The sequence below is a fragment of the Mobula birostris genome, chromosome 19 (genome assembly GCF_030028105.1).
Source record: "Mobula birostris isolate sMobBir1 chromosome 19, sMobBir1.hap1, whole genome shotgun sequence".
NCBI lineage: Eukaryota > Metazoa > Chordata > Chondrichthyes > Myliobatiformes > Myliobatidae > Mobula > Mobula birostris.
The window spans coordinates 32,288,848-32,314,358 of NC_092388.1; the positions used below are offsets into that span (position 1 = coordinate 32,288,848).

The 25,511-nt window shown below is 37.5% G+C and overlaps 1 protein-coding gene across 1 annotated transcript in view; it reads left to right on the forward strand.

The window, feature by feature from the left end:
* Positions 1 to 23,153, forward strand: part of LOC140212499 (regulation of nuclear pre-mRNA domain-containing protein 1A-like) — a 76,324-nt gene extending 53,171 nt beyond the window's left edge. Inside the window, 2 exon segments of the mRNA XM_072283373.1 lie at positions 8,646 to 8,829; positions 20,849 to 23,153. Of these exon segments, the coding sequence (XP_072139474.1) occupies positions 8,646 to 8,829; positions 20,849 to 20,994 (330 nt within the window). The 3' untranslated portion in view covers positions 20,995 to 23,153.
* The last annotated feature ends 2,358 nt before the right edge of the window (positions 23,154 to 25,511 follow it).

Genomic DNA, 25,511 nt, shown 5'->3' on the forward strand with positions numbered 1-25,511 from the left:
ATACAAAATTTAATAATGTTGACTAAATCACAGTTCCTGACAGAACTAAAAGACAACCTAAAAATTTCTAATACCCCATGACTGGTACAGCTTCCCTCCCCTCTCCAATCCTTTTATTGTTTTAATTCATTCTGATTTATTTTGTCGGTACTCCAGCAATATAAATATCACAATTTGTGAGGGCAAGTAGCAGGTAATTATTCTCACTCTTTTACGCCTGTTGCTCTTTCAATAGGTGCTGCCTGATGAGCTAAGATTCTTCCAACATTTTCAATTTTATGGTGTATTTTTAGCACCTGCTGATATTTTTGTATTTCACTTACCCAATCATTCTACTCTCATTGAAACTAACAAATACATAATCACCATGTAAGGATGCCTTTACTATATTTTTGCCATTAAGAATATGATCAAATTGATATTCAAAATGACCCTTGAACACTCTGCTCTGAGAATTGTGTATTTAATCTTACTGAAAAATAATTTGGGCATGATGTACCTGTTTTTGTTGCTGTATCAAATGTTATGATTAGAGGTGATGAAATTAATGATTGGTAAATTGCACAGATGATTTTCAAAGTCTGAAGTAATTAGGGTTGCTTCTTAAAATTCTTTCATACCCTTAGAATTTATTCATTCACAAACCCAATAACTATTCTATCTGGCAGTATATTTTAGAGTATAATTTCATTTACATGAAGATTCATTGATGTAAGTCCAAGATAAATTGGTTCCAATTTAGTAAAGATTTTTTCGATTAACTATATTTTTTGTTGCTGTCTCAATACCTCAACTGTGCACTGTACTTTTGAAGATACCCCAAGACATGCACCTCGAGTGTTGCATCTTGTCAGACAGCATGTTTTCCCACCTTATAGGTTGATGGAACTTGGCTCTAAATTCTAGAAACACTTCACTTTCTCTTCAAAGCAACTGCTTCTTGGGAACCATGTATTCAAAAAATTGAAGAATTAGAATTGGGGTTTATCGCTAACATAGGTCATGAAATTGGTGTTCTGTGGCAGTAGTACGGTGCAATACATAAAAAGTTGTAATAAGCATATATGAACAAAATAGTGCGAAAAGAGAGAAAATTGATGTAGTGTTCATGGACCATTCAGAAATCTAATGGCGGAGAGGAAGAAGCTGTTCCTAAAATATTGAGGGTGTGTCTTTAGGCTCCTATACTTCCTTCTTGCTGGTAGTACTGAGAAGAAGGCATGTCCTGGGTGGTGAGGGTCCTTCATAATGGATATTGCCATGAGGTGTTGCCTTTTGGTAGTGGGGAGGCTAGTGTCATGATTGAACTGGCAGAGTTTACAGCTCTCCGCAGCTTTTTCCAATCCTGTACATTGGACCTTCAAACTAGCAGCGTCTGGATTAGATGTTTCCCTGTGATTTTTTATGATTCTCTGCCTTGGTGCCAGGTTTTTGACTGGGGGGAAAAGTACCTTGCTGGAGCTTAAAATCTATTCTGAATTTATGGAAGTCAGCATGATGGGGGAAGTGCTTCATGTGCAGATTAAACTTGTTTTACCTAATAAATTCTCGCTGTTAACATTCTACTATTCACCTGCAAAACAAATGCTGAGTGGGAAAAAATTATCATTTTCTTGATCTGAGACCTGTCTGATTGAGTTTTGACTAGGATGCTGAAGTAGATGCTAAACACACACACTCCTAAACAAAATGGTCTGTTTCAAAATGTTAATTAGAATGCATTTTAGGTGCAAGACCTAATTGTAATTTGTATATACAATTTCTGCATGATAGGCAAAAGGTGCCAGTCCTGGATTTCCCAGAACTGTCCAGGGACAAATCTGTTTGTATTGCTACCAGATACAAAACCTCTCTGAAGAACTCTTGATGTACCAGCAAACCCTTGCTCTGTAACATTACCAGACTGTGCTGCAGTTAACACTTTGCCTTGATGTCACCATTGTGGTGTCACAGGTTGCTGGACTGAGTTGAAATAATACAGTCAAAGATACCAAGTAGGAAGAGGAAAGATGAGGGAAGAGATCCTATATAGAGTTGAATGGTGACCAGGAATTGGGATTTGCAGCACGGAGTGGTAGAAAGCAATGGTTGACTGCTACCAGAAGGAAGATGGGACTAAAATCAGCAAATGGTGAAATTAAGAGCTGGGGAAAGAAATGAAGTTTCAGAGAACAGGATCCCTCAGTTAATGGAAAGATGAAGTTCTAGGGAAAAGGAGAAGCTTCATATGAGCTCTAATAAGTGGAAAAATAGGAGAGAGAGGATAAAGATTATACTCAATCTGTAATAGTTCTCAGGTATGGAGATTGGATTGGAATTCGTGAATGGAGCCTAGATGGAAATAAAGGAATTTGGAAATTAGTATTATGGCTGTAATTAAAAACTGAGGAATAGGATTGTGGGGTTGAGTTCTGGTCTGGGGTTGAGAATATGGAAAGAAAAGTTAACAGAATGAATATGTCATAGCAGGACTTGAGCAAAAAGTATGAAGAAGGTCAAATGGGAATTGAGCACTTGAGGGGGGTTCAGTTCGTGGTTTGAGATGGGGAAAAGAATGGTAGGAGGAAGAAAACTGATGTGCTGTTGGGGTAGCTATACAAAATTGAGATAAATGGAAGATCAGGGATTGAGGTTTGGGAGAGATAATGGGAATGCAGTCAACAGATGGGGTGAAAGTGGATAGGAAACAGGATTAAGATGAGTACATGGAGAGAGCAGGGATGAACACGAGACCAATTTAAGCAGAGAGAAAGGCAATTAGGGGTTTGGGAAGATGTAGTTTTAAGGAGGATTTTAGGAAATAGGCGGCAGAAATACAATATTTAAAGAAAGCTTGCCCTTCTTTTCCCCTTTAAAACTCTGGCCTCACATCATAAGCTTGTTTTTGATACCCCAACAATGGGAAAAAGATCTTGCTACCTACCCTATCTATGCCTGTCATAATTCTAAATCTATCAGATCACCGCTCATCCTCCTCGACTTCAGGGAAAAGAAATGCAGGCTATCCAATCTCTCCTTATAATTATCATGTTCCAATCCAAATAAGTTTGTGATGAATCTCTTGTGCATCTTCTCCAGTGAGCCATATCCTTCCAATAGTGTTGTGACTAGTGTTTTGTAAAGTTGCATCATAGTTTCTTGGGCATTTCTTGTGATTGAGTATGATTTGCTTCTACTTCATTTCTGAGATGGTTGCAGAGGCAAAGGTGGGGTCTACAGACTCAGCCACAAGCACAATGAAAGTGTTTAATTGGGTGAGTGAGTTGTATGGGAGATGGTGCATACTTACTGTTTTCACACAGCTTATTTTGTGCTTCCAGTAAAGGCATTTAAGGTTCTAATGCTGTCCTTAATGTTCTTCATATTGAACAGATAAAAGCCAGAGATTCCTACTGGTTGCTAGGGAAGTGTCACTATTAATAGAGCTTTTGAGAACGTTCTGAATTGGTTTCTTTGTACTCCTAATCATGTTTCTCCAGAAGACCATTTGCTGATGTTGGCATCTCCTGCAAAGTTGGAACTACTAGGCAATGAGAAACCTAATTCTTAAGCTAAGGCTGCATGCTGCTGAGAAGAAAAGGTCTTTGACTTTTAAAACATTTATCAGACCATCAACTGTTATCATTAAGGATCTGAGGCAGGTGACAGGGGCTTTATAATTTGAAATGCGAGAGTTGGCTGTAGCTTAGTATTGTATACTGTACAAAATAAGCTTACTGTACAAAATTGAGCTTACCTTATTGCAGTTTCCCCAAGGCACATTCATATAAACATAAAATATACCTTTTTCATTGCTGTTAACAACTGTTGGTGAGGACTGTCAAACTGCACAAAATGGTCAAGGCTTGTGCACATCAAGTCTTAGTCATTGATCATGTTGGGAGAGGGGTGATGTTACTTACAACATGTTCAAAGAGCCTAAAGTTTATAAAAGGCTGATGGTCACGGTTGATTGATCTAAGCTTGCTATTCTCTCTGTTAAATTATTAATGGAATTTATAAAAATATGGGACAGCACAGTAACATACGGGTTAGCGTAATGCTATTACAGTCCCAGCAGCCTTTGTGTAATTCCCACCGCTGTCTAAGGAGTTTATGTTTTTGAATTGGATTTATTTTATTAGTTGCGTCCTTCATATACATAAGGAGTAAAAATCTTTACGTCTCTGTCTAAAAGTGCAATTATAGTAATTTATAATAAATATGTGCAACAGGATAGTCAATATAACATAGAAATACAGTTGCGTCAGCATGAATTAAGCAGTCTGATGGCTTGGTGGAAGAAGCTGTCCCAGAGCTTCTCCCCATGACTGTGGGTTCCCTCTGGGTACACCATTTCCTGCAACATTCCAGAGAAGTACTGATTAATATTGGTCTAATGGTTGTAATTGGGCAGCACAGTCTCATTGGGCTGAAAAGGCCTGATACCGTGCTGTATCTGTACATACAGTGGCACGCAAAAGTTTGGGCACCCCTGGTCAAAATTTCTGTTACTGTGAATAGCTTAGCAAGTAAAAGATTAACTGATTTCCAAAAGGCATAAAGTTAAAGATGACACATCTCTTTAATATTTTAAGCAAGAAAACTTTTTTTATTTCCATCTTTTACGGTTTCAAAATAACAAAAAAGGAAAAGGGTCTGAAGCAAAAGTTTGGGCACCCTGCATGGCAGTACTTAGTAACACCCCCTTTGGCAAGTATCACAGCTTGTAAACACTTTTTGTAGCCAGCTAAGAGTCTTTCAATTCTGGTTTGGGGGATTTTCACCCATTCTTCCTTGCAAAAGGCTTCTAGTTCTGTGAGATTCTTGAACCGTCTTGCATGCACTGCTCTTTTGAGGTCTATCCACAGATTCTCAATGATGTTTAGGTCAGGGGACTGTGGGCGCCATGGCAAAATCTTCAACTTGCACCTCGAGGTAGTCCATTGTGGATTTTGAGGTGTGTTTAGGTTCATTATCCTGTTGTGGAAGCCATCCTCTTTTCATCTTCGGCTTTTTTTTTTTTTTACAGACGATGTGATGTTTGCTTCCAGAATTTGCTGGTACTTAGTTGAATTCATTCTTCCCTCTGCCAGTAAATGTTCCCCATGCCACTGGCTGCAACACAAGCCCAAAGCATGATTGATCCGCCCCCGTGCTTAACAGTTGGAGAGGTGTTTTTTTCATGAAATTCTGCACCCTTTTTTCTCCAAACGTACCTTTGCTCATTGTGGCCAAAAAGTTCTATTTTAACTTCATCAGTCCACAGGACTTGTTTCCAAAATGCATCAGGCTTGTTTAGATGTTCCTTTGAACCTTTTGAATAGAGCTTTTACTGGTAGAGGGAAGAATGAATTCAATTAAATACCAACAAATTCCGGAAGCAAACATCACACCGTCTGTAAAAAAAAAGCCGAAGATGAAAAGAGGATGGCTTCTACAACAGGATAATGAACCTAAACACACCTCAAAATCTACAATGGACTACCTCAAGAGGCGCAAGCTGAAGGTTCTCCATGGCCCTCACAGTTCCCTGACCTAAACATCATCGAAAATCTGTGGATAGACCTCAAAAGAGCAGTGCATGCAAGACGGCCCAAGAATCTCACAGAATTAGAAGCCTTTTGAAAGGAAGAATGGGCGAAAATCCCCCAAACAAGAGCTGAAAGTCTCTTAGCTGGCTACAAAAAGCATTTACATGCTGTGACACTTGTCAAAGGGGGTGTTACTAAGTACTGCCATGCAGGGTGCCCAAACTTTGCTTCGGACCCTTTTCCTTTTTTGTTATTTTGAAACTCTAAAAGATGGAAATAAAAGTTTTCTTGTTTAAAATATTAAAGAGATGTGTCATCTTTAACTTTATGCCTTTTGAAAATCAGTTCATCTTTTACTCACTTAGCTATTCACAGTAACAGAAATTTTCACCAGGGGTGTCCAAACTTTTGCATGCCACTGTAAGTAAAACTCTGCCTCCATTAACTGAGCTTGTCTACATCTTCCGCTCAGAAAAATAACTGCAAAGAGGTCTAACTTCCTGCATTCCCTGCTCTCTGTGATTTTGTCAAACAGATCAGATATTTCTACTAACATGGCTGTATATTAAGCTTACAATTTAAATATTAACCACTTAGTTTTCTTAGAAGCACCTAACCATTATTCTTATGCAGTACTTAAGCGTAAAAAAAACTGGATTTAAGCCACAGCTTGGTGGATTCATTGCTCTTGAGGAACAACGTGATTTGCAGACTAGCACAGGAGAAGCAGGTGAATCGCTTGATTGGGTTTTTGCTTTCTCCTCCTCCGCATAAAGATTCATCATGCTGAGCAGCTATCTAGATGTTGCTCATACTTATTAATGACAAATGGGGACTTTATCACAAGGCTACTTATTCAAGTTCTAATTCTTTTTTTAAAAAACAGAAGCATTTTCTGTGTCTTGGAAGTTGCTTACAGTAGAGTACAGAATAATATTTGTTTCAAGAGTGATGTTGGCCATTCACAAAAGATGGCCCACCTATCAAAACTGGTTGAAATTGATTTGCGCCTCCTTCTCATCAGATAGCTGGAAATGTTGGCCTGGGAGAGGATGTTGGTATTGACTTGCTTCTCTAACCCCACTGACTTAGAGGCTTTTGTAGCAACAGTTCCGTAGTGTGACATCAGTGCTGTAATTTGCCTGTTTCTTTGACACAAACAGGAGAGTGGACCACTTTAACTTCATAGACCATAATCCTGGCACATAGTTTGAAAATTTGGAACATTAGAGGCTCTAGTAGATTTTCTTGTTGTCAGCCCTTTGACCAGCATCATGTAGATTAATGGGAAGTAATGTTGAGATAGATGTAGATTGCTGAAGACTTGTCAATCCAGATGGTTAGTGTGAGATCCATCCTGTTATATACTTGATTGAAGAAATTGAGAATGACATGAAAATCTGCCTCTAAATGTGCGCGTAGACAGGTATCGTTTGAATGCTGTTTCTCAATGAAAGAAGTTGGTATGATTCTTCGTTCTAGATTGGAGGTAAAAAAAAATTGAACAGTTTGCTTCTGACTTTATGGATAAACTCAGCAATAGTGGGAAGTCTGTTGGAGATAAAATACTGTATTAACAAAAATAGTTCACCCTTGCTTGGCTCCAGGCTGCAGTGTAATTGGGTCAAAGGTGGATCTAGTGCTGAGGATTACATTTTTATGTCATTATGGACCAGATGGTGGATGGTGATGGATTTCTGTGGGCCATCAAATTTGAAATGATCCTTTATATTCCATCTGTTCGCAGAAACCAAGGCATTTGTAGGGTGTTTTTTAAAAAAAAAAGTATTAATGATTCAGCTCTATACTTCCTCATAGCCAAGATTGTATTCATTCTTGTTGGGTGAAATTGACAAAGTATTTTTGCTTTCATCACTTTCAGGATTTCATTGTTGCAATAATATTTCCTGTGTTTGAGAATAGGGAAACATCTTAGTAACTACTGAACATTACTATACATCTGGTTTCTTTAAAATCTAGATTAAAAGGTTTGAAATCCCCTAATGAGGGACAGGTCAAGAAATGGTACCAAATCTATTTTCTGGTATGTTTTTTTATTTTCAGGGAACTCTTTTTTTTGCTCCAGAAGGAGCTTATTTTCCAGCAAATGGCTATCCTCTTCAGCACTTTGTCAGCATTGGATTAGCAGGGGGGTTGTGACAGAAAACTGCCCTTGATAAGAATGCTCTGATAAAAGACTATATTAGTTAGAAGGTCTTTAGTGTATTTTACAGCTGCACTTTCTGCTTAATTATCCCCAATGGACTTCTCCCACCACTGACTTAGGATAGGTGTTTGGCTGTTTGGGCCACTGTCTTGACAGTACTGAAGCATCTATACATTCTCTGGTTATTGAGATGCCAAGTCACTATCTGTTCTTCAAATCCCAAATTATTTTATTTCTCTTTGATCTTTCAGAGCTTACAGTTTTGTCCTTAAGTTGCAATTATTCTAGACATAAATTTGCCCCCTTCTTTGCCATTTGCACCCTTCCAACGGTTTCTGTAATCCAGATTACAAGGTTGCTCAAGTTTGGAATAGAATCAATCTTTGGCCTCCACTGTTGATTTCAGCATTAGGGTAAATAACCTGATAATTTGAGACCAAAGTCTTGAGCAAAAAAGCATGATACTTTTCTGTATTTTCACAGGCAGTGTACCAAGATGCTGGTTGGTTCCTGGTTGTAAAATCAAGTCTGTGATCAATAATCTTAAAGGCACTGATTTGCAATCAGGAATAAACCATTTTGTCCTTTAATTTGGCTGTCTCCAGCTCAGTTTCTTACTCCAGCGTAAGTATCCAAGTCAAACAATCTTGAAATCCCAGATTACACCATCAGAATCACTTTCAAATCTGTCATTGTTGAGGTTGTCCATGAGGTTCTTGATTTCCCAGATCCTGAAGAGTTTCAAATAGTGGAAAATGCTTTGGAGAGACTACTTGTAATGAGGCTGGCTATTGCACACTTGCTAGTATATGGCCTTAATAGCACAAAGTCTTGATCTAATGACAGTATGGTACAAGATAAATGCGAATCATCCAAATGCATAAATGTAGACACTGAAAATATGGACACACAAAATCGCACTTTTGCTCTTTTCCTTAAACCATTCTCTGCATATTCCTTTATAGCTCCACTCAACCCCGCCCCCATCATCAAGTAATATTGGACAAGCATCTCAGGATTGCTCAAGATTTCCTGAGGGAGTAATGGAGGCTGCAAATATCAGATGGTGTAGCTGCTGGAACTTGACGGGACTGAATGAGAATATCAGGATGATCAGTAGTTCGGGAGAGGGTGAATGGCAGAAGTTAGGTAGGCAATCATGCTGTTAAAGATTAAGTGCCTGGGAGGATAAGAGGGAGAATGGAGAGGGAAATAAATGGGATTCTAAATAATTATTATTGATAACAATTGCTTTAGCAATTGTGATCATGTAAATAATTACATTCATGTAAATTCTTTACAACCTTCTGATGTCTCATTACACTTAATAGCTATGCAAAATTGCCTTTTGAACAATTACAGGAAACTCGATGACCAATTCTGAATAAAACAAGATCACAGAAATAACAATATAATATTACCAGGTAATCTGTTTTGAGAAATGAAATGGTGGACAAATTGGGAAACTGCCCTGCTTTTCAGAATCGTGATAGTTTTTATGTGCCCATTTATAAAGAAAATCAAGGTCTTCATTTAATTTAGCTAAGCAACTCTGGTTGTAGCAACTTGTAATACTGCAGAGCAAATGCTGGCAGAGATTATGTGCTCAAGTTTCTCAGTTGGGTCTTAAATCCAACTTGGATATTGAATTCTACCAGTGAAAAAGTTGAAATATAATGTACCAATAGACTTTTTTAAAAATAAGTTTAATGCCTGTTACATTACACAACAGGCATTTGTGAAAAAGCGGTTGGATTTTACCATGGCAGCGATAACAAGGACGGGGGATGAGTGAATGGGGATAAAAGAACAAGCAAGGAATTAGTTAATGGGGAACTAACTGAGAAGGAGAGAAGATCTCTTTGTAAGCAACTCTTGCTTTCAAGGGCTGAAGTTTAGGGAGGGATTTCCTTTTAAATCAGAGTACATGCAAGTTTCTCCTTGTGGCCTTCCATGGTCCAGTTTTTTTTCTGTGTGTGAATGTGAGGTTGGAAGTTGGTGTTGAGAAGCTAAAGATGTATTGAAACTTAAGGTGGAGCAGGACAATGTTGATGGAGTAAATTATCAAACCTCAGTAAGACATCAAACATGAGGTTGACATAGGAAATAGTCACTGTAGAGAGTATGCAGAAGTCTCAATTTGCATAGGCGGCTGTACAATTGGAACTTTATGTAAGAATGGGCTATAACAGGAGATTTAATCCTAATTGCGCTGCCATTAATTTAGCCTAACATTTTCTTAAGAGATCCTGCAGCATAACTGCACTGTTTGAATACAATACCGGTCATGCACTTGACAAATACATTTTTAAGTATTTAACTTAGTGTTAGCTTCTTGTAGCAACACCTATGAGTATAAATAATACTGCGGCATTAAATGGAATTTCTCTTGGTAACAAAACCTGACACATACTCCCCAAACACTTCAGAAATGAATTCCATCCTGCAATATTGTCTACATTATGGATAATTATATTAATTTTAGTAATTACTGCTCAACTTCTACTGCCCAAAATTCGTGAAATGGAACTCCTAGTACATTTTTTTGGTCAAAAAAAGTCAGTGGGAATGTATTCCTGCTCAGATTCCATAGATTAACAGTGTGAAATCCGTAGCATAAGTTTAATTATGAGTCTAATTTCTATTATACTGTATTTTGAATTGAGTTTTGTATTGTGATATTTTGTCAGATACGCTGTTATAATTTAACTATATACTATAGAACTAATGATATTCCTGTTGAGCAATTTGAGCAGATTGCAGCCTTCTGGGTGCACCTTGAATTTTCAAATTTTTTAAACTTCTTTGTATGTAGCGGAGCTGGTAATTTTTGCTCTAAGTCAGCCAATTTGACGAAGTCAGCCAATCCTGACGAAAGGTCTCGGCCTGAAACGTCGACTGTACCTCTTCTTAGAGATGCTGCCTGGCCTGCTGCGTTCACCAGCAACTTTGATGTGTGTTGCTTGAATTTCCAGCATCTGCAGAATTCCTGTTGTTTGCAATTTGTGGCTTGTTTATTTCTCTCCTTGAGTACTGCTTGCAATCGGCAGTGCCATAACCCAGGCAAAGAACTGTAATCATCCTCATCTTAACTGCTGTATAATTAATCAGCTTTGGACTTGCCCTTTCTTTGGTATTCTTTTTGTCCTATCTTATCTTTCCTGTACCTCTGCACCCAAAGTTGTCTCTTTTGTCTTTTCCATTTACAACAAAGATTTTCTCACTTGAACTGTTAATTCTGTTTCTTTTTTCACAGATGCTGCCTTAGCAGCTGAGTACTTGTAACATTTACCTATATTTATCTCAGATTTCCAGGTCTTTTGAATTTCCTATGATACTAATCAGTACCATGCTTGCAAGGTGTATAGAATAATTCAGATCCCATAGGCTGAGTAGTACTCTGCGACATAATTAGGTTAGCAGATCAGGCTGCGCCTATGGAAACAGAAGTAGAAGTGACATTTCAGATAGAAGATTGCTGAATGTTTTCTCCACTTTATTTTTGATTTCAGATTTCCAGTATTTATAGTTTATGACCTCTTTAGATAGAACTGCCCTTTCATAGTCTGTTATAAAGTTGTATACATATTACAAAGTCCCATTAACAATAATAAGATAAATATCAAGTAATGTGTTATAATAATTTTACTTGAATACATGTGAACAAAATGCGAGAAGAACTTAGACTCAGAGTCTTGTGAGGATTTTTTAAAATTAACTTGAGGGTCTTTGCTTTTAACATTCCAGCTGAAATGTTGTGAACTGTCAGAACTGCAATCCTTTAGTACAGTACTGAAGCATTAGCTTTGATTGGGTGTTTGTTATTGAAGTATAATAGGGGTTTCTGGTGGGGGTAGGGGGGTTGTCTAGTGCTTTTGTGCCAATCTCAACAATGTCAAATTGAAGCTAAGTAATGTTTCCAAAAAGATGAGATTAATCAATATAGACACATTCTTGTGCAGCTCCAATAGAGCAATGGTGTGCTCTTAGAGAAAGAACTTGCTATTGGAGAAAGATTTGAATAAACTTTGCTTATTTTCACTTACATAATGTTTTAGTCTTTTGAAACAACTTAATTCAACCGTTAGTGCCCTTAAGGTTGTCCTAGTTTTGGGAAAAGGTCCCCGGAGACCATCCATCAGCATAGAACTGAGTCTCTAGCATAATGATAACCTGCGCTGATGAAATAACTAATTGAATCACCTGGATGTTGTTTTTAATTGATTTAGTTATGTTTTAAAAGAAAAAAAATAAGATTTAAACAAAATCAAAATAACTTAATCAGATAAAAAAGCTGAATTTGCCTTTTTCCTGGAATTCATTTTAATACCTCAGTAGGAAAATTGCCCACAGGAGGAGAATCAGCAGATGTTAGTGTTGCATCTTGTAGAATACATTTGTGCAAATGTCCTAGCACATGCATTCTGAACAAGGTTGTCCTAACTGTGCTTGGAATAGTCCAGTTATGACATCATCTGGTGGTGGTTTCGTGGATCTCGTCTTAAGATCTATCCCATTGAATCTCTGGCTTGTTTGTTGTTTTTTTTAATGAATCTTTTGTCTTTGGGTTATTAGTAGAACTGCTTCTGCCATATCTACTCTTTATCCTTCATTTTGAGTAATATTATCACTTCTTTGCTGACGAGAATAAACCCTTTTACTTCTGACATTCTACATCTAGTGGTAGATTAGGCAGGTATAATTTCTTTATGTAAAAACTTATGTTGTTTGATATAGACATAGCAACGTGAAGAACCCATTTAGTCTTTCAGATCTGTTCCAGCTCTCCATAAGATAATGTTGAACTAAAACTGAACAGCCTTTTCTCAATTTCCTTAAATACCCTTAGTTAACAAAATTCTAGCAATCTTTCATTTAAAATTAACAATAGACTTTCTATCAATTGCTGGTTTTGGAATGGATTTGCTGCCATTGTCTGTAGAAAGATTCTAAATATGGATTAACACTGCCCACATAATAACATTGCACTTAGAATCCTTCCCAGCAGGTGGAGTAATAACTTCTTAAATGTAGGATACTTTGCATCAGCTTCTCTCTGCAGCAGTTTTGTTAAAATATAGGTGATCAGCCACAAGTGTGGTAACAGAACTCCTCATTTGGCTACGAGTACAGATGTTAATAGGGAACATCCTGGCTGCATATGCTTGAAATTTATGATACATACATATTGATACATACTGATATCTACCAAAGAGCAGTGAGGAAATAAAGTACATACTTGATTTTAGTTCCATCATTTTACTATAAATGTATCTAAAGTGTTTATGCAGACATTGTTCAAATGAGAGTACAGAATCTTACACAATGAAGATGCTATTACATATTCACCAATCAGAAAATCAATTACCAAAGCATGGGTTCTCAATTAGCCTTTTGTGCCTCATGTTCAATCTCCAGTATTTGCAGTATGCATCTTCCTTTGAAATTTTGCTTTCCCACCATGAACTGTGAGCTGTGCTATCTCCAGAATGCCTCAGTTAATGAGAAGCAAAATCTTCCTGTTTATTACTATTGTAAATTAAATAGTGGTGTCAGCATTGTTTGTAAATATATTTTTCTTTGAATTAACTGCAACAAACTCCATTTTCTGGTTCTAATTAAAAGTTTTTAAATGATGAAAAAAAAATATTTAATTCTGTTCGCATTGGCGACCATTGCGACTAGACTCATTGTTTTACCTTGCCTGGGAACGTAACTTCAAGAGACTGAGTTCCAAGTGCCTTTTAGTGCAAAACTCCACCATTGTTATGAAAGTATAAAATTTGCAGTTGCTGGAAATGCTCAGCATTTGTGGAATGAGAAACCAAGTTAACATTTCAGGGTAAAGACCCTTTAGGCTCTTCAGCCTGAAACATTCATTGTCCCTCTTTCCATAGATGCTGCTCAATCTGCTGATTTTTCAAAATTCATTACAATTCCACCATGGTTTTAATTACCAGCCACACTGATGAAAGGAACAGAAGAGAAATAAAAATCCTCGTCCTCTGTACGGATGCCTGCAGAATTGTGAAAACTGACTTTCATTTGCAAAACTTTTGAAATTTGTTTAATGCATTGAGATAGTGCCCTAGTATGACAGTTCACCAATGAAACACTCGTAACTTGAGTGAGTTTCTTAACATCAACAGGGGCTACGCAATTTTATTACAGAGAGATTTGTTGCAGAATAGTGTTGATTGCATGATTGTTATTGATGTTTCTTTTGAAAATCTTACAGTTCAAAATTTAATACTATTGTTGACTAAATCGCAGCTCCTGATGGTAGAACTAAAAGACGAACTAAAAATTTCTAAGACCTCATGACTGGTACAGCTTCCCTCCCCTCTCCAATCCTTTTATTGTTTAATTTTTTTCTAATTTATTTTGTTGGTATTCCTGCAAAATAATTATGATCACAATTTATGAGGGAAAGTAGCAGGTAATTATTCTCACTGTTTTACGCCTATTGCTCTTTAAATAGGTGTTGCCTGACGAGCTGATATTCTTCCAATATTTTCAATTTTATGGTGTATTTTTAGCACCTGCTTACATTTTTATATTTCACGTACCCAATCATTCTACTATCATTGAAGCTGGCGAATACATAATCACAGTGTAAGAATACCTTTACTGTATTTTTGCCATTAAGAATATGATCAAATTGATATTCAAAATGATCCTTGAACACACTGCTCTGAGAATTGTATACTTAATCTTACTGAAAAATAATTTGGACATGATGTACCTGTAATTTTGTGCTGCTTTTGTTGCTGTATCAAATGTATGATTAACCTCTACTGAAGTGATGAAATTCCAGCAGAAGTGGTTGAGGCAGGTTCTATGTTGTCGTTTAAAGTTAAATTGGATAGATATATGGACAGGAAAGGAATGGAGGGTTATGGGCTGAGTGCAGGTCGGTAGGACTAGGATAGGGTAAGAGTTCGGCACGGACTAGAAGGGCCGAGATGGCCTGTTTCCGTGCTGTAATTGTTATTTGGTTATATAATTGCACAGATGTTTTTCAAAGTCTTAAGTAATTAGGATTGCTTCTTAAAATTCTTTCATACCCTTGCAATTTATTCATTCACAAACCCAGTAACTACTCTATCTGGCAATATATTTTATAGTTTAATTTCATTGACATGAAGATACATTTATGTAAATCTAAGATAAAAGTTGGTTCCAATTTACTGAAGATTTTTTCAATTAACTATATTTTTGTTGCTGTCTCAATACCTCAACTGTGCACTGTACTTTTGAAGAGACCCCAAGACATGCACCTCGAGTGTTGCATCTTGTCAGACAGCATGTTTTCCCACTTATAGGTTGATTGAACTTGGCTCTAAATTCTAGAAACACTTCACTTTCTCTTCAAGGCAACTGCTTCTTGGGAACCATGTATTCAAAAAATTGAAGAATTAGAATTGGAGTTTATCGCTGACATAGGTCATGAAATTGGTGTTCTGCAGCAGTAGTACTGTGCAATACATAAAAAGTTGTAATAATCATATATGAACAAAATAAATAGTGCAAAAAGAGAGAAAGTTGTAGTGTTCATGGACCATTCAGAAATCTAATGGCGGAGAGGAAGAAGCTGTTCCTACAATATTGAGGGTGTGTCTTTAGGCTCCTATACTTCCTTCTTGCTGGTAGTACTGAGAAGAAGGCATGTCCTGGGTGGTGAGGGTCCTTCATAATAGATATTGCCATGAGGTGTTGCCTTTTGGTAGTGGGGAGGCTAGTGTCATGATTGAGTTGGCTGAGTTTACAGCTCTCCGCAGCTTTTTCCAATCCTGTACATTGGACCTTCAAACTAGTAGCATCTGGATTAGATGTTTCCCTGTGATTTTTTATGATTCTCTGCCTTGGTGCCAGATTTTTGACTGGGGGGAAAAGTACCTTGCTGGAGCTTAAAATCTATTCTGAATTTATGGAAGTCAGCATGATGGGGGAAGTGCTTCATGTGCAGATTAAACTTGTTTTACCTAATAAATTCTCGCTGTTAACATTCTACTATTCACCTGCAAAACAAATGCTGAGTGGAAAAAAGTTATCATTTTCTTGATCTGAGACCTGTCTGATTGAGTTTTCTTTAGAATGCTGAAGTAGATGCTAAACATGCTCTCCTAAACAAGGTGGTCTAGTTTCAAAACGTTAATTAGAATGCATTTTAGGTGGAAGACCTAACTGTAATTTGTATATACAATTTCTGCATGATAGGCAAAAGGTGCCAGTCCTGGATTTCCCAGAGCTGTCCAGGGACAAATCTGTTTGTATTGCTACCAGATACAAAACCTCTCTGAAGAACTCTTGATATACCAGCAAACCCTTGCTCTGTAACATTACCAGATTGTGCTGCAGTTAACACTTCACCTTGATGTCACCATTGTGGTGTCACAGGTTGCCGGGCAGAGGTGAAAGAATACCATCAAAGATACCAAGTAGGAAAAGGAAAAGATGAGAAGGGAAGAGACCCTATATAGAGTCGAATGGTGACTAGGATTTGGGATTTGCAGCACAGAGAGGTAGAAAACAATTGTTGACTGCTGCCAGAAGGAAATGGGACTAAAATCAGCAAATGGTGAAATTAAGAGCCAGGGAAAGAAATGAAGTTTCAGAGAACAGGATGCCTCCAAGTTAATGGAAGGATGAGATTCTAGGGAGAAGGAGAAGCTTCATATGAGCTCTGATAAGTGGAAAAATAGGAGAAAGAGGATAGAGATTAGACTTAATCAGTAATAGTTCTCAGGTATGGAGATTGGGTTGGATATCAGTGGAGAAGATATTGAAAGGTGACAACTGAGTGAATGGAGCCTAGATGGAAATAAAGGAAATTGTAGATAAGTGGATAGGAAACAGGATTAGAATGAGTACATGGAGAGAGCAGGAGTGAACACTTTAAGAGAGCAACTTAAACAGAGAGAAAGGCAATTCGTGGTTTGGGAAGATGTAGTTTTAATGATTTTAGGAAATAGGTGGCAGAGATTCAATACAGAAAGAAAGCTTGCCCTTCTTATCCCCTTTAAAACTCTGTCCTCACATGATAAGCTTATTTTTGATACCCCGACAATGGGAAAAAGATCTTGCTATCTACCCTATCTATGCCTGTCATAATTACAAATCTATCAGAATGCAGGCAGTCCAATCTCTCCTTATAATCATCATGTTCCAATCCACTTAATTTTGTGATGAATCTCCCGTGCATCCTATCTAGTGCAGCCATATCCTTCCAATGGTGTTGTGATTAGAACTGGTGGCCTAACTAGTGTTTTGTAAAGTTGCTTCATAGTTTCATAGGCATTCTTTGGGATTGAGTATGATTTGCTTCTACTTCATTTCTGAGATGGTTGCAGAGGCAAAGGTGGGGTCTACAGACTCAGCCACAAACACAATGAAAGTGTTTAATTGGGTGAGTGAGTTGTATGGGAGATGGTGCATACTTATTGTTTTCACACAGCTTATTTTGTGCTTCCAGTAAAGGCATTTAAGGTTCTAATGCTGTCCTTAATGTTCTTCATATTGAACAGATAAAAGCCAGAGATTCCTACTGGTTGCTAGGGAAGTTTCACTATTAATAGTGCTTTTGAGAACATTCTGAATTGGTTTCTTTGTACTCCTAATCCTGTTTCTCCAGAAGACCATTTGCTGATGTTGGCATCTCCTGCAAAGTTGGAACTACTAGGCAATGAGAAACCTAACTCTTAAGCTAAGGCTGCATGCTGCTGAGGAGAAAAATTCTTTGACTTTTAAAACATTTATCAGACCATCGACTGTTATCATTAAGGATCTGGGGCAGGTGACAGGGGCTTTATAATTTGAAACGCGAGAGTTGGCTGTAGCTTAGTATTGTATACTGTACAAAATAATCTTGAGCTTACGGGAATGCAGTTTCCCCAAGGCACATTCATATAAACATAAAATATACCTTTTTCATTGCTGTTAACAACTGTTGGTGAGGACTGCCAAACTGCACAAAATGGTCAAGGCTTGTGCACGTCAAGTCTTAGTCATTGATCTTGTTGGGAGAGGGGTGATGTTACTTACAACATGTTCAAAGAGCCTAAAGGTTATAAAAGGCTGATGGTCACGGTTGACTGATCTAAGCTTGCTATTCTCTCTGTTAAATTATTAATGAAATTTATAAAAATAATTTGGGACAGCACAGTATCATACGGGTTAGCATAATGTTATTACAGTCCCAGCAGCCTGTGTTTAATTCCCACCGCCGTCTAAGGAGTTTATATGTTTATGAATTGAATTTACTTTATTACTTGAGTCCTTCATATACATAAGGAGTAAAAATCTTTACGCTACGTCTCTAAGTGTGCAATTATAGTAATTTATAATAGTATGTACAACAGGATAGTCAATGTAACATAGAAATACAGTTGCGTCAGCATGAATTAAGCAGTCTGATGGCCCAGTGGAAGAAGCTGTCCCAGAGCTTCTCCCCATGACTGTTGGTTTCTTCTGGGTACACCATTTCCTGCAACATTCCAGAGAAGTACTGATTAATAATTGGTCTCATGGGTGTAATTGGGCAGCACAGTCTCATTGGGCTGAAAAGGCCTGATACCGTGCTGTATCTGTAAATAAATAAAATTCAAACTCCATTAACTGAACCTGTCTACATCTTCCACTTGTAAAAATAGCTGCAAAGAGGTCTAACTTCCTGCTGTCCCTGCTCTCTCTGATGTTGTCAGACAGGTAAGATATTTCTACTAACGTGGCTGTATATTAAGCTTACAATTTAAATATTAACCGCTTGGTTTTCTTAGAAATGTATATGCCAAATGACAAGTAGGATCAATTATTAACACAACAGAATTGTAGGGAAATTTCAAAGAAGTTGCCTTACCATGTAAAAACTTAATATTTCAGATAGATGCTTCCACATCTGAGCCATTTATTTATTTCTGCCTATGTGACTAATTTTACATTAGTAAGTTTTAATAACATCACAAAAATTCTGGCAAGAGTGTTGATGTATCTAACAATGGAAGCAATAGAAATTGCTGAAAGAAGACAGTTGAACTTCCTTGGTTAAATCTTTTTCTTTTATCACCTTCTGCCTAATGAGTGCTATTGTATCTTGTCAAAGGACCCTTTTTTCAACATGCTGGGGTTTCATGCTGCATCAAATTTCACATTAGCTTTGGTTTTGAAAAACAGACACTAGGCTTCAAACTAAATTGTAAGTTAGAAACTGGAGCCTAAATGTCTACATGGCTACATTAATCAGTAAAGGCAAATGCTGATCAAAAGGTGTGTGTTTAAAGTTGATATTGATATGTGAAATCCAGTAGGAGACATATACTTTCTTCTTAGTATGGAATCCAGATATCACCTGCTTCACTGAGCCACATCTATATATACCAGGACTTTCTTGCAATAAGTTAGTATGGTATAAAATAGAATAATCCAGAGGTTTTAATAAGTAGAATTAGGAGTCACTTTGCTCATGGATTGGATTGTAATAGAAAGTCTAGAAAGCAAGGTTTTCATTCAAAAGTACCAAATTATTTAACTATTAGGAAAGCATAAGGGGGTTTTAATGACAAAGAAAAGAAAATCTGCAGATGCCATTAATTCAAGCAACGCACACGCACATTTGATGCTAGCTGACCTGCTGAGTTCCTCCAGCATTTTGTGTGTGCTGCATACAGTTTTAATGAATTTACTTTTAATCTCCTGTAGCTAGAATCTTTAATATTTTATCTTCTATGGGAGCAACTTGTCTTATTCTCATTCCAGCTAACTAGCATTCAGATTAGGAACTATCTTCCATCGATGCAGCATATCTACAATGATCCCGACATCTCTCCTATTTTAGCATTTTTAAGATATCACTCTATCTGCAACACTGGTCCATTCTTCAAGCATCCTATCATAAATCCCTTCTCACTAGCAGATAGAGGAGATGCAAACACTTTTGTTTCTGGATCTTCTCTTCCCACTTTCCACTGTCCCAAGCGTTTATTTGATATGAAAGAACCATTTATTCATACCACGTTTATTGTGGTGTGGTGTATTCATTGGTCACAGAACAGTCTACTCAACTCTCAGAATCAGGTTTATTATCATTGACATATGTCATGAAATTTGTGTGTTTAGCGACAGCAGTGCAGTACAAGACATAGGAAAGTATATAGAAAGTCACAAAAATAAACTTAGTGCAAAAGAGGAATATCGTAGTAGTATTCATAGACTGTTCAGAAATCCGATGGCAGATGGGAAGAAGCTGTTCTTGAAACGTTGGGTATGGGTCTTCAGGCTCCTATTCCTCTGCCCTGTTGGTAGTAGTGAGAAGCGGGCATGTCCCAGATAGTGAGAGACTTTAATGATGGATGCTACCTTCTTAAGGCACCATCTTTTAAAGATGTCCTCAAATATGGGGTTGCAAGCCCACATGCAATATTTATGATAACTTTCTTATTTCATGTAGATTAGACTGCTATTCTTTTGCCTTTGGATTGGTCTATATGAGGGCATCCCTTTACTGTTGCCAGTAGCAACCAAGATCTGATTTTGGTAATGCTAGTGGAAGAGCTTGTGCATCTGAATAAGAATGTGTTCTTGAAGGGCCTACTGCAGGTCTTGGGCAAGTAGTGTGTCATGAAAGAGTGCCACTTGGCAGAAAGTGTCACATTTTAGGAGATTTTAAACTAATCTATTAAAATAAAATATAACGCATTCTGTTGCTTTGTTACAGGAAGGAGCAGGCACTTCCAGTATCCTTGCAAGCAGTTAATCTTTAGCAAAGATTGTAATTGGTCATTTGACTTAATGCTATCCATAACAAAAGAATGGTGACTACAATTCCGAAGTCACCATTGCTGCCATATACTATGGAATGTCCTGGCAATGTGATAGTTCCTATGTAGTGTGAGTTCTTTCCACTGGGTGTAGAGTCAGTCCTCTACTGCAAGATTTTCTCTAGCTTGGTGGCTGGTTGGGGCCAACTTAGCATTTTTCTTGTTCATTTTTTCCAACCGTACCTGTTACAGCTAGTGACATGGCAAGCGATGATTTGATGGTATGTGGACACTTGCTCCGAAATGTCTTATTTTCCATCACTGGCTCTTTTCGGTCAGGAGATTCAACCTAACTTTAACAAAATGCAAATGTTTCCATTGGATGACCACTTGCAACTTTCTGTGTTTTACAGGAGTACAAGCGCAAACTGGCCAAGGTGACTCAAGTGCGAAAGGAGCTCAAATCCCATATCCAGAGCCTACCAGATCTGTCTCAGCTTCCCAATGTGACAGGTGGCTTGGCCCCTCTGCCCTCTGCAGGGGATCTCTTTTCAACTGATTGATACAGACTCTTCTGTTTAAAAGACTTTTAAAGAGCATCAAGGAAAAAGTGAGCAGTTTTCAGAGCCCCCATATTTTTTCTTGTTTTAAAAGGTCAGAAAATTATTTTGCTGCGGTGATATTTTTGTATGTCTACAGGGTTGTGATGCTAGCAAGATGTGAATAAAAGTAAAGATTAAAGAGAGATCTACTGTTTGATCAAGAGGATACTGACCTGTGCACAGTTTAAGCCAATTTGTGACTGTTTCTTTGATGAGTAAATGTAATTGATAAATCCAACAGTATTACAGAGATTTGAAGTACTTCATTTTGATTTTGATCATAGGGACCACATAAATAGGCTGGTTAGCATGTAGACATCCTGAAAGCATTGTAGCCAGGTAGTTATCATTTATTTCATACAAAAGAAATCCATCATGTCCAGGGATACATATTAAGCAAATGTAAAGTTACATTTCTGAACATTTACTTACGTTATAACCTTCACCCAACAACCTTCATCCCTGCTCCATTACAAATAAAAGAAATGAAGCATCTACAAAATTATTGCTGGATTCCAGTAGATGAAAACTGACCCTAGTGTAGGGGTTGTGCTAACCTAATGCAAAGCAACAAAGTGGACTTCTGTGAAGGGCAAACTCAATGGATTGGATGCGATACCCATACACCAAACCCATTTAACGTTTAGTACATTGGGCCAACTTGTGTCGCATGCTGCTTCCTAAGTTTAGTTGGAATTGGCGTACTTTGCTTCTGTGCTATCTATTTACAGCACAACTGATCTTTATTAAGTACGTGAAGCAGAGTTTGGGTTAACAATGCCAGTTTGCTCTATGAAGAATTAGTTTCTTCCTTCTCAGTTATTTAGTTAAGAAAATGTAATGAAATTGCTTTATTTGCATTTTAATGTGATTACCATTTGTGAAAATATTAAAAACAAAATATGATTAGTGATATTTGAATGCAATATTATGAGTCCTGAAGTATAATTATTGTGAATGTGCGTATATTCTTATTTCTTAGCAGTTTAATTTTTCTATTTTGTTTACGTAAAGTGTAATGACACTGGGCCGGAATTTAAATAACTTTGGTGTAAATTAATCAGCTAGACTATTCAAAAATACCTGAAGTTTTGTTAGTGAGAGGGCAAACCCTGGTCGGATCTCACAGCCAGAATGTAGTTCCTCAAATGATGCACATGGCTGCTTTTAGTTGGGGTTGGGGTGAGTGTAATAATGTCTCACCTGCATTTGTATTTTGATATTGAAATTAAAGCCTTTAAGAAACACTTCTGGACTAAAAGGTCACTATACATGAGGCAAGTATTTTAATCTCAAAAGTACCTCTCCATACTTAATCAAATACTGTGGGGTGGTAATAAATGAATGCTTAAAATGTTTCATTAGAATTTCCTGCTGCTTTTTGTTTTAGGTATTATCCTACCTAATTTAAATATATTAAAATGCATCTATGTAAATAATGAAAAGAGTAAGTTCAGACAAACATCACAGTGTCCATGTGCTTTAATCTCATAGTATATTTTATTGCTCTCTAAACTTCCCCTTTCAATAACAGAGATCTGTAAAATAATTGTATATATTCACTTTAGATTGCAGATTTTTGAAATTTGTCAATTTTGTGTTACAAACATCTGTTCCAAGTCCTGTAAACATGATGTTTTAATCTTTTGTAAGCTGAATTTCTTTTGCATCTCTCAAAATATAGGTATGTTGTGAAATGTAACATCAGACTTTTCTAATGCGATATATTTCTGATGGAAGCATAAACAAAGTGTGTGAGTGCACCTTTCAGTCAAGAAATGTGTGAGCGAAGAATTCCTAGCAGCAAAGGAGACAAAAGCACATTAAAGAATTGTTTTGGTAACAAAATCAGCTTCCAGAAACTATGTTGCTACAGACCAAATGGCTTGTCCAGGGCAAGAAGGAGGAACGCAAAAGTGATCGATGGATAGGGTGGGCCACTTGCTCTGCGGTATATAGCCACTCACATTTTAGTAAGATTTATTTACTGGTGCATTTCCATGCATTTCAAACTGTTCTGCAATGTATAATATTTATAGTGGTAGAACTACAAATGATTTTATTTATAGTATTCTATCAATAAACTTTTAAAATAAAAAGTATCTTACAAGTGAAACTCTATAAATGTATGACTGATTTTAATGCAATTCTTTGTAAAGAATGTATGTTCACAGAGAAACACACAACTTCACAGTCTTAGGGTTCACAGCACTATCCCAAATGCTGTATTGTCACATTTGAGTGGTCTTGGGCCAGACGTTCCTAATGTCTCACCATTTAGACAATATGTATTTTTATAGAATCATAAATTGTCCTGTGATTAGGCTAGGATTAAATCGGGGGATTGCTGGGTGGCATGATTAGAAGGGCCTATTCTGCACTGTTTCTCAATAAGTAGTAAAAATTATACAGCATAGACACGGGCCCTTTTTACCCACCTTATCTATGCCAAATGCCCTGCTTATCTACAATAATCGCATTTGCCTGCATTAGGCTTATATTACTCTTTGCCTTTCCTATCCAAGTACATGTCCATATACCTTTCAAATATTGCAATTGCTTCCTTCTCTCCCACCTCCTGTGGCAGCTCTTCCCAGGTAACCACCATCCAACATGTGTGAAAAATGTAACTCTCACCTCATATTTTTCTCTGCTTGCCTTAGACCAGAGGTCCCCAGCCTCTGGGCCGTGAAGAGTGCAGCGGTAGCCAGGACGCACCCAGCACATCTTTAAGAAAAAAGCCGAAATAAACAAGCTAATTGATTAAGTGCCACCCGGCACGTAAATGTCGGCCCAGATCAGAGGTGACGCAATCGGCAATCGCCTCTGATCTGGGCTGACATCTACGTGCCAGGTGGCACCTAATCAATTAGCTTGTTTATTTTGGCTTTTTTCTTAAAGATGTGCTGGGTGTGTTCTGGCAACCACTGCACGGCTGCATTCTTCGCGGCCCGGAGGTTGGAGACCACTGCCTTAGACCAGTGCCCTCCAGTTCTGAGTTCTGAAAAAGGCTCTATCTACCCTAGCAATGCCCTCATAATTTTGTACATCTTATTAAGATCACCCCTCAGGCTCCAACATTCCAGTGAGAATAAACCTAGCCTATCCGACCTCAGGGCCATACTCAGAATTCCCTTGTAAATGACATTTTCCTGGTGTTGCTTGCATTTCATTCTTACCACCAATAAAGCACAAATAAAAAGTACACTTAATTAAGAACAGCATACAGTAGCTATCGTGACTCTTTAAAATTGAATATTTTTTTCTAATTCTAGTGATCATTTTATTGCTTAAGATATAATGTCCTCTTTTACCTTTGTTGCCCTCTCAAAGTCTTCCTGTTGATTTACTACCTTGAATATATTGCCTTCTAAATTCTTCCAAATTTTTTTACTTCCTTTACCCCGAGTGAAAACATACAGTGATAAAAAGATGGCTTACAATGGCATCTGGAAAATTTTAACTCATTGTAAGCTTGATTAAGACATGGGTTACTTGGTTGCAGTTCAGCTAGTGTTCCAGAGGTGACTTGGGAGGTTGTGAACCGCTGACAGTGAAGAACTAGTAAGATGTGGCTTATTCCAGAAGTTGTGTGGCAAGAAGAGAATTCTACAGGTAGTGCTGTTCCCACACACTTGCTGCCCTTGTTCTTCCAGATGGAGGGTCTCAGTTTTGCAAGGTTTTTCAACGGAAGTTCTACATATTTTGTCAGAGGTATATCATGTGGGTGCAGTGTACTGATGGTAGGGAGAACAAACGTTTAAGGTGGTGGAGCTGTGTTTTTGATATTTTCTGTATTGAAGCTGTACTTGTCTTGGTCAGTGATGAATATTCAATCATGGTCCTGATTGGTTCCTTGCACATTCTGGAAAGACTGTAGGAAGTTTTCCTTCTCGTCATTTCCCCATAATCTTCTGAAGTTAGATTAAAGTTTATTCAAGAATATCACTGGTAAAAAGCTCCTCTGTTCTTCAGGTGGATATTTGAAAGCACAGGATGGTACCATTATCATGGAAAGAGATGAGATTATGAACAGATGGACTGAGTATATTCAGGAATTGTTTGGAGACAATCGAGGCGAAAAATCAGAAATTACGAAGATCTTTGAAGGTCCAAGTATTTTAAAATCTGAAGTTTGTAATGCAATAAATAAGATGAAGAAAGGAAAGGCAGCAGGTCCTGATGAATTAGTAATAGAACAAATTATCACCCTTGAAGATTATGGAATTGAAAAAACTTACTGATTTAATCAATAACATTTATGAGACTGGAATAATACCAGAAGAGATGAAAAAATCAGTATTTATCACTGTTCCAAAGAAACCTGGAGCAATAGAATGTGAATTACGTAGGACCATAAGTTTAAGGAGTCATATCACTAAGATACTTCTCAGAATTTTGGTGACGAGAGCTAAAAGTAAGATACAAGCTGAAATCGGTAAAGAACAATGGTTTTGTGAAAGACAAAGGTACA